The sequence below is a fragment of the Melospiza georgiana genome, chromosome 9, assembly GCF_028018845.1.
Source record: "Melospiza georgiana isolate bMelGeo1 chromosome 9, bMelGeo1.pri, whole genome shotgun sequence".
Lineage (NCBI taxonomy): Eukaryota > Metazoa > Chordata > Aves > Passeriformes > Passerellidae > Melospiza > Melospiza georgiana.
The window spans coordinates 15,491,521-15,501,116 of NC_080438.1; the positions used below are offsets into that span (position 1 = coordinate 15,491,521).

General features: G+C 38.9%; 1 protein-coding gene across 1 annotated transcript; it reads right to left on the reverse strand.

Annotated features, from left to right (window-relative positions):
• Positions 1–5: 5 nt before the first annotated feature.
• C9H1orf146 (chromosome 9 C1orf146 homolog) lies at positions 6–7,401 on the reverse strand. The gene is made up of 5 exons (XM_058029885.1): positions 7,333–7,401; positions 5,020–5,113; positions 3,752–3,920; positions 596–674; positions 6–138 (listed from the first exon to the last, which is right to left on the reverse strand). The coding sequence occupies exons 1-5, from the start codon at positions 7,399–7,401 to the stop codon at positions 19–21; spliced, it is 531 nt and encodes a 176-aa protein (XP_057885868.1). The 3' UTR covers positions 6–18.
• Positions 7,402–9,596: the final 2,195 nt, after the last annotated feature.

Genomic DNA, 9,596 nt, shown 5'->3' on the forward strand with positions numbered 1-9,596 from the left:
AAAAACCCAAATATTAAGTTAATTACGGTGCGATTGGTACTCCTGAAGCATCTTCCAAACTGGACTTTTTTCTATTATTTGGGCTTTTGTCATTTCTATTTTGCAACGAGTATCATCTGCTTGTGGCTTGGAAGTTACCTTAGAGAAAAGAAAAATGAGTAGAACAAAGTGACTTTAGGTAATAGAATATTCAAGATTTTATTTTTCCAATAGTAGAAATGCAAAATTATTTAGCAGTGAAATTTGATTTTTGTGTTCTCAAGCAGGTGTTCAGGAATGCTGTACACAGAGGTGAGAGTATTTCAACAGGAGTTAACAGTAAGTGAAGATAACTTAACAGTAGTAAATAGGAGCCAAAGAAGCTCTTAGATATCTGATTTCTTTTCTTAGATGCTATTAAGAGCTATTAAGTTACCTTTAACAGTAGTTGAAAGACTCAGCTAATGCATCAGAGCACCAGTTCTACCTTAGTGTATTAATGGATTGTGGTCAGTATAACCTAAAAAGTTACATTAAGGAAAACCAAGTATTTTATAGCTCTTGGCTTTTCCTGAATAATACACTAATATTTTTAAGTGTATGCAACTGGACTTACCTTAGCCATAGTTAGCATTAATTTAACAGTTTCAGCAGGATTATGAACTGGTATTACACGTAAATTGCTGCCCAGGAATCTGCACATCAAAATAAATAAGGTTACTTTTAGAATATGTATTTAATTTGTTATGCCATAAAATTCAAACAGCATTCCCACATGAAGTAACAGCTTTTTAGTGTGCAGTGTTACTTACAGGGAAGGCTGCTTTTATTCTGAAAGGCAAGTGCAGCATTCATGCTGTTTGTAAAGCCATCTGTCCCATTTCTGTACCACTTATTTAGGTGGGATTTGGAAGGGCTCATTTCTTTATCTAGGTCTCTTCAACAATCAATCAGCACTTCTTAAGCATGTGTACATTCAGAGATCCAAAGTCTCTTCTGTGATATTGCTGAAGGCTCTCCTCAGTGGCAGTAAAAAATATTTGAGTTGTTTTTATGGCTGTGGAAGAGCACAGCAAAGTATCTAAAAACACTGCTAAAAATACTTCAGAATTTGAACTAAGTCTTTGTAGTGTACTATAAATAAAACAACCTGTATTCCAGACACGATTAAGATAATGGGATAATTCCACTACTTTCACGTAAAGACTTGTTCACTCAATACTTTAACCTAAAATTATTTCTTTCTATAAATAGTGTTATTAATATACATTCATTCTTGAGAAGGGGATCTGAGGATTTAAAATAGTAGCATGAGTTATTATTCAGTGAGATTATGGAGGAGAGACATCAAAGCTTAGGCAAGCACAGAGCCTCTCCCTAAGAATTGCACCTTAAGTGTGTCATAACAATGAATTACCTTTGCTGCTGTTTTCTGTTGTAGAGCTAAAACAGGAGAGGCACTTCACAGCAAAGAATGAGGAATTTTAAATAACCAAAAAGAATTTAAATAATGCAGATGAAGTGCCCAGCTGCTCAGTTGCACAGTCCCCTGTGACCTCCCCTTGTGCCCGCCACCTGTTCTTCCTGCAATCTGGCTGATGACTGGAGTCATTCACATTAGGACCTCCTGCTGCTAAGGTATCTCAGCTGAACTTGTCTGCCCTTGCTTCTAATTAGCAAAAATAAATGTTACAGGCACTGTCCTTCTCTAAGCACAGGCACTCGGGTCCCTGGTGAGTTCTGCTAAAATGTGATGTACAAACAAGGGCTGGATTTACATTTTGAGATTAGGGAAATAAATTGGTGCAATTTTGCTCATACTAGAATGGGCTTAACAAAGCATGAATGAACAAAGTGCAGCAAAAAACCAATTACATGTACTTACCTAGATCCACGAAAATCTATTTCTAGAAATAGTTTTGCTTCCAATAACAGCAGGTCTAAATTTAGTGTTGTATGGACAGAATACTGGTCATTTGAACATGTCTTGCCTTTCCTCCAAGGTATTTAAACTTACCATGCAGATGTACTAAGGTTTTTTGTGGAATGCTCATTTAAGCTGTGATGGTAAACACTACTTTTCTCCCACTTCCCCCTTGCTACACACAACTCTGCATAAAGTGTTCATGTTGTTAACAAGAATCCTGTAGTTTTCTTGTTAATAATAATAAAAAATAATCCTTTCCCAACTGCAGCAAAAGCAGAGATAAGGAGAAAGGAGCAGTAGTAGAAGATAACCTGACAATACTAAGGGACTGTTTTTTAACAAATCCAACAGGTGATTTGTAGTTTCAAAGAACATGGCACAAGTTTCAACCCCACCAGGAGAAGCTCAGTTAGTGATCACAAACAGTAGCAGAACTTCAAGCTGCCAGGTAATAAAAAAAGCACATGCATTTAAATATATATATATATAGATAGATATATGTAATTGTCCATTGTCAACATCAATTTGATATTGCTTGCAATGAAAAAACAACTTTAATTTTAATAAAATTACCAACTTGCCAAATGGAATGCAGTTCCAAAATATCACATTTTAGTCATCAGCATGTGCACAAAACCCATTGTTCATAACCACAAAGTAGATTGAGAATTAGCATTGCCATCACCTGAATAATGTGGTCTTGCTGAATGGTGGCTGAACTTTTAAAACCTCTCATGAAAATTTACAACATTTTCACAAACAGGTAATAGATTTCTTACATTTCATTTCATACACTCTTTATTCATCAGCATTTGGCAGAATGCCCAGGATTTAATGGAACTGGTGCTAGCTACTTAAGGAGGTAAAGATCAAAGACTTCATTAGAATAGTCACTTCTCTGAGGCCAAGAGTGACAACCAACTGCAGTTAGGGCTACTGTACCTACAAGAAAATAGTTCTGACTACAAGCATGGAGCACAATCTGATCACTGTTGTCAGCTAGTATGTACTAAAATATGCAAGTTTTCAGACTTCATTAGAAATCAGAGATAACAGTTTTAAACAAACCAGTTTTAATATAGTTTTATACTTTTGGTGTAAAATAACGTTGATTATTTAATTGTTCTAGCACAGTGTAACAGATGCTGTTCCAAGTAAACATTTTAAAAGCTGGTAAAAAATCTGCACTTTACACGACAGCCTTTTTTCATGACATAAACTTGCCTGCTCTGTTTTGAAAATGACCATGAAAATATGGTTATAGAGCTAAGAAAATTGTCTAATTTTCCAATTAGAAAAAAAAAAATTTAAATAGTTATGCTCCATAGCCCTAAAATGATTGAAAGGAATCTTATTTTCTTTGTTTTGAGGAACATCCTCTTTTGTTACCTGTGATATGGCAGATTGATTCACTTGGTATTCTTTTTATTTGCTATTAATAAACAAATGCTTTAAATAATTTTTTACAGTGAATTAGTAAAATAAAATTTGTGTATTCCTGAAATAATTCACAAAGGGTAAGGCTGGAAAGGAACATAGTGTGTCAACTCCAACCTCCCTGCTCAAGCAGGGTCATCCCAGAGCACACTGCACAGGATTGCATCCAGATGGGTCTGGAATATCTCCATGAAGGAGACCCTAAACTGCTGTAGGCAATCTGTTGCAGTGCTCAGTCACCCTCACAGTGAAGAAGTTCTTCCTCATGTTCAGGTAAAATTTCCTGTGCATCAGTTTCTGTCCATTGCCTCTTGTCCTGTTTATTCCTAAAATAATGTTTCCAAATCCAAGACTGCTATTTCATTTCTTCTTAGCAATATAAAGTTCAGTTTGATGTTGAAATCATACCTTCTCTGAATCCTGAACATAACACTCCATTCTTCTGGTCCATGAAGAGCAGCTAACAAAAGCAAAAAGCTGTTCCGATGGATGTTTATGAACTTCTGAATTCTTTTGGAAAACTCTTCTTCCCCTGTCCTGAGCAAGTCTTGAGTGTCTGACAGAATAAATGCAATGCCTATTGGGGAAACTGCTGTAAGTGTACAGGTCATGGCAGTAAAGGGATGAAGTTCTCACCACAAACTGGAAAGCACAATTCTTAAAGCAACCATTAGTCTGAAACACAGTGGAATAGAACGTGAATGAATTTCCACATCTCTCACAGGGAGATTTGGCCAGTGATTGCTAGTAGTTTTAAGATAAAACTACAAATATCTCAGGTTATTTTTCTACTGTAACAGCAAAAAACCATCAGCAATTCCATCTACTGAAAGCAGACACATCTAAATGCCTTTGAGAGCATTGCTTCAGGAACAAGCAACTGCTATAATGGAATGAATTAGGGGCAAATGCAAAGGCTGACTGAAAAGCTCAGGAAGTCCTGTTTCTAAATGAAAGAAACAGCTGTAAAATCTTAAAAGTTAGCTAAACTGTCTACGATGAAAAATGAACTTACATCTCGGTCAACTGAAGTCGTTGTGAAAGGGAAAGTTAAGGCTGAAGTTTAGGAGGGTTAACACTGAGCATACAAAAGTCGATCTGATCGTGTGCTAGTCCTTAGAGTTCAGGCAAATGGAACTATCTCATCTACATGTTTACAACATCATCTGTTCTAAAAAGGAAAACCAGCTGTTTCATGTTTACAATTTCAGTGATTTCTTAATCAAATCCACTCAAATAATCCTTTTCTCACCTCCTCTGCCTCTACTAGCTGTGCAAATTCAACTTGGAGTTTGAAAGCCAATGGCTCTTACATTTACAGCCATGTATATGAAAGATCTTGATGGCAGATTATGTGCTTGTGGCATTTAGCATGTTTGCTCAGTTATAACACAAATTTACTGAACAGTTCAGCTGATGATCACCAAATATCATGTAGCTGTTGTATAACAGGTCCAAAAAAAAAAAAAATTACAATGAAAGTGGTTAATCCCCAACATTATCTGTTTCATCCTCTGATTTACGTACAATCATAGCCCAACTCCTTCCACTACTGCACAACATCCCAACAAGGTAGATTTTATTCAGTTTAGTGTAGCCCACAACTAAATAACTGCCCTGACTCTGTACTTCTTTGGATTTTATGATTTAAAAGCATGAACTTTAAAGTAGTGTACCAGAAAGAGGAAAAATCACAGATCCAGTTTCCACTGATTCTGAATATCGAACTCGGTGTTGTTGCCTCTGCAGAACTGTAGAAATTTCATGATCCTAAATAAATTTTAAAAGGTTATTTTGAAAAGTTTTCAGTCAACAAATTAGAAATATTCTTAAAGCATCAGCTAGACCACTATAGATAGACCTTTGGCACTGTTGTTCAAAAAGTATTTCTTATTCCACTAAAAATTAAAAAAGTACTAAAATGTTAAACATGATCAGTTTTGAAGTATTTGATTGGAAGTTACCAACACTGAATAATAATTATGTATGTGTATGTTCAGTTTGTCTTAGGAAACTCTTGCATTATGCATAAAGATGGGTTTTTTTACAGTCTGTTTTGGTAAGATGTGCTAATAGAGGATTTGCAGAAGGGAGGATCATACAGTAGTGTGTTTCTGTGACTGGTTAATTAGGCTGCATTATTTTCACAGATGTCAGCATCTCAGCTGGAAAATCGTTCAGCAATTTTGTATGGGACATGATTTTCTTTAAAGCTTTTTGACAGAAAGCAGTCCACACAGGAAAAGTAGAACATTGCACTATGCAGCATAATCGTCTACAGAATGGAATGTGTTTGGATGTATTTTTCAGCCTGCAAAAAGCATTTCTGCAGTATGTTCCACAGAAGCTGCACGAACACACATATATTAAAGGTTAAATCACTGAGAGTTTTTAGCTAATAACATGTACTTTAACCTACCCATTCAACACACAGCCAGCCTGCTTATGTAGGGAAGTGCCATGATTTAGTGGAAGAGTACAACAGAAAATCTGGATTGCAAGTGAACCTTGAAGGAGACATTAACCAGAAATGTCACGCTTTCAATTGTCTGGAAAGGGTACACTCGTGGCAACTGCTTGTAAGGTTTAGCTACATTTTACAAAAAAAATCTCATATTCAAAGCTACTGTTGAATTATTTAATGTATAAATATAAATAATGTCTATATGAAAATGGTAGTTCATAACCAAAACTGATACAGAAAAGCTTTAGGTGCACAGTTTGTGGTAATTGGGGCTGTGGCTGAGCCTCATCCCTAATGGGCACAGCTGTGAGCAGCAGGTGAGCAGCACTGACTGCAACGAGCCAGGGAGTGCCCAGGGGCACTGAGCAACCACCAAAGGGAACAGAGGGCACACAGGGGCAGGGCATCAACAGGAGGGGATAAAAGGCTGGGCTAAAGAACAAGAAGGGCAGAGCTTGCAGCCTTCTGAAATAATGTGATGTTACTCTGCATGGGCAGAGACCTGAAGCCTTCTGATGTGGTGAGGTGTTGCTCTGTTTTAAAGCTTTCTGAAATGGTATGGTGATACTCTGTGTATTATGGCTGTAACAAAAAGCCATCTTGGATTTGTATTCAGTTCCCTCCATTTCTTTGCTTATGAGGAGGCCTTACTAAGAGCAGTAGTTTTGAGTTGAGCTGAGGACAGGAGGGAGTTATGCTGGTAGGGCTGATGAAATCACTGCCATCCATTACCTCCCACCATATTATGGCACAAACATGCACAGTTTACAGGCTGTAAACTCCAAAATGAGCAAGCAAGTAAGCATAGGCTTTAAAGTGAGGTGATTCAGGAATTACTCCAACACGGTTCACCCATTTACACAGCAGAGATGGGGTGATAACCTTGTCAGCCAAGCTTGCATAAGACATCCCTGCTTGTGAATCAAAGCTCTCTTGCCTCTAAATTCTCTCCAGCTGGCATGAAATTGGCCTCAGCTGCAGAAGCTAATTACCAGCTCCTTGACATACCCTTTCACTTTACTTGGGAACAGAGTCAAGGCTTCTGATGTTAACAGATAAAAAATATATATTAATATCTGTAAGACTCAGTATTTTAAACTGAATTACGTACTTACAGGGTAATTGTCTACCCCTATTTGATACTGCATAGGAAAAATTAAAATATTTAGGGAGAAATTCAGAAAAAATTCAGCAACATTTCTGATGGAATTATTTATAGAGCAAACTGAAAGAGGCATCAGTGCAGTGCAAAAACGATGAGTCAGGAGAATATCCTAAAGCAGTGTAACTCAGAATAGCAGGTGGCAAGAATACTAAACAGATATGGAAGTAGCTAGGAGAAAATACAGTTGCACACAAAAATAACCAGTATTCTAATAGAAGCAGTTTCAGACTAATATCTGGTTTATCCTGAAAAAAATGTACTCATTGCAATTGATTAAAATATTCCCATATACATAATCTAGGAAATTCTTTCAGCCTTTCCTAGTGAGTCAGGTGCTGGCTTTGACAAGGGCTGTCCTACCTGCAGAGCTGTGCTCATAATGACCGTCGTTATCCACCTTGTCTGCTCCTGCCCACAGCTTTCTGCCATTTTCTTTCAGTGGTCTAATAGCTCTGCAGTGAGGTGTCTCTTCTGAAAAGTTTGGGAAAAGAGAGACCACAAATATTTCCCGCCAGTTAACGAGGTGAGATGTGTGAAGCACAGGGATACATTAAAGAGCTGATTAAAAACCAGCGGAGCGCCGCCAGCAGCGGGAGGAGGCCGAGAGGTTCCCCTCAGCCTTTGTGCCAGCAGCTCCCGATGCCAGCCTCAGCCTGGCCCTTCCCCGCCCCGAACCCGTCCTGGGGCAGCGCTGGAGCCCCGGCAGGAGCGAGAGGAGGCCGGGACCCCCTCAGCCTTTGTGCCAGCTGCTCCCCATGCCAGCCTCAGCCTGGCCCTTCCCCGCCCGAACCTGTCATGGGGCAGCGCTGGAGCCCCGCGGCGCCTGCGGGAGGGGGCAAAGCAAAGGGGCAGCCGGGCGGCGGGGAGGGAGCGGGGCCCGCTGTCAGCCTCGCACCTCGGCCTCACCCTCAGGCCTCAGCTCTCAAACCTCAGCCTCACGCCTCAGCCCTCAGGAGCAGCCCCGCGACGCCGGAACCGCGGCTCCGGGGAATGCTCGCCATGGGCGGCCAGTTCTGCAGCTGTTTGTGGGTAAGAACAGGACAAGTTATTTTCTATAGAAGTTATAGAAACGTAGAAGTTTCACAGGACAAAAATGCAAAAGCAAGGGACTGTTGTATTGCGCTAAATCAGGCATGATTTCTTACAAGAGGCCGCGCCACTTTCAGTGACAAAGAAATACTGAATGTGTTGAAGTTTCTTTTTTAATCATGTAAAGGGAAATAACCCTTCCACATGGTCAGGAAGAGCTGGGATGCTGAACCATTAAAAGCACTGGTACCCAGCTCTGCTCTTTAGCCAGGCATGAGTCTGGATTCTCATACTGTCTTCTGAAACTGGTATTTTTACCAAAACCCAGATATTTTAGTAAAAGCTTTTTCTTTTTAATCACTTTTAAAGCATTTTAAAATAGAAGAAACTAACCTCATTTATGTATTTTTAGAATGTAATTACAAAGAAATACAAATACTGGATTTAGGCTCCTGATAGATACCTTTTTTCCCTGGTAGCCACTTACTGTGCATGAAGTTGGACACTCCCACCCAAACTCAGAATATCACTTGAGAAGCATCAAAGTACAATGATGGATAAGTGTGGGACAGTGAGAAAAACCCAAATCTTAACAGAAAATACTTCCTATCAGTATTTTGCCTCCAGTTGTTATACATTTACTCAGGTATATTATGCATGTTAATTACAGTTGACAAATATTTATACCAGAAAGTATTTCTGCTTGTCACTTGCATTTGACAGTAGCTGGTTTTTGAAATAAAAATAGGGCTTGTTCTGAGACAGAAGGTTCTCAGCAGAATGGACCCTGCACTGTCTCCTGTGTAAGGGCTGCCCTGGCCTTATGCTTGTCTGGGACGTGCCCAAGGGACAATTCTGATAGAAGTTTGTTCTGCAAGACCATTTGAATATTTCACGACTTGGCTTTCTCTTTTTTTTTTTTTTTTTTTGAGCCTGAATGTCAGAACACTAATTAAGTAGAGGTCAGACTCAAAAGAAAATATATTTTTCTGAATTGTGTGTTCTTCAGAGCATTCTTCTCTGCAGAAGGTTCCTTTCCCAAAAGGGACTTCTGAGGAAAGCTATCTGATGAGCTGAAGTTATTTGCCTACTTACTGTTACCTCTGCTGTGACCATTTCTGATATTTGGCTAGTCTTAGCTTTAAATCTCACAAGCATTTCCTTCCCCATACCTACATGGTGCATTTCACATAAAGGTGAAGTTGCAGGAGAGAGAAAGAACAGGGCTGAGTCTGGCAGCATATCACATATTTCCTGGAAGCAGAGTACAGGACTCCACTTAGGCAAGAATAGAAAGATCTTGTAATTAGAACTCCCCTATGATGAAGATAATGGCATAAGCATTTGAATGAATAACTAATTTATGACAAGGCAAAATCTATAATCCAATTAGTGTTTCTCTATGTTCTCCTGGCCCATATCCTGTATGTTCTACATCAGCTCTATTGTTTGGTTTTGTGAGACTGTTACATAGGTATCTTCCTCTATGTATTTTTATATGAAAACTGATTGTCTATCTTCACACTCATATCAACTGTCCTGTTCTCTGAGGACACAGTCAAAGAAAAATCAGTATTTTCTTTTAAAGGAGAAAA

Coding starts and splice junctions, on each gene's coding strand:
- C9H1orf146 (XM_058029885.1), bottom strand. CDS start 7,401: ATGGCAGAAAGCTGTGGGCAGGAGCAGACAAGGTGGATAACGACGGTC. Junction 5,114..7,332: donor TTATGAGCACAGCTCTGCAG/GTAGGACAGCCC, acceptor AAATTTATTTAG/GATCATGAAATTTCTACAGT. Junction 139..595: donor TAATGCTAACTATGGCTAAG/GTAAGTCCAGTT, acceptor CTTTTCTCTAAG/GTAACTTCCAAGCCACAAGC.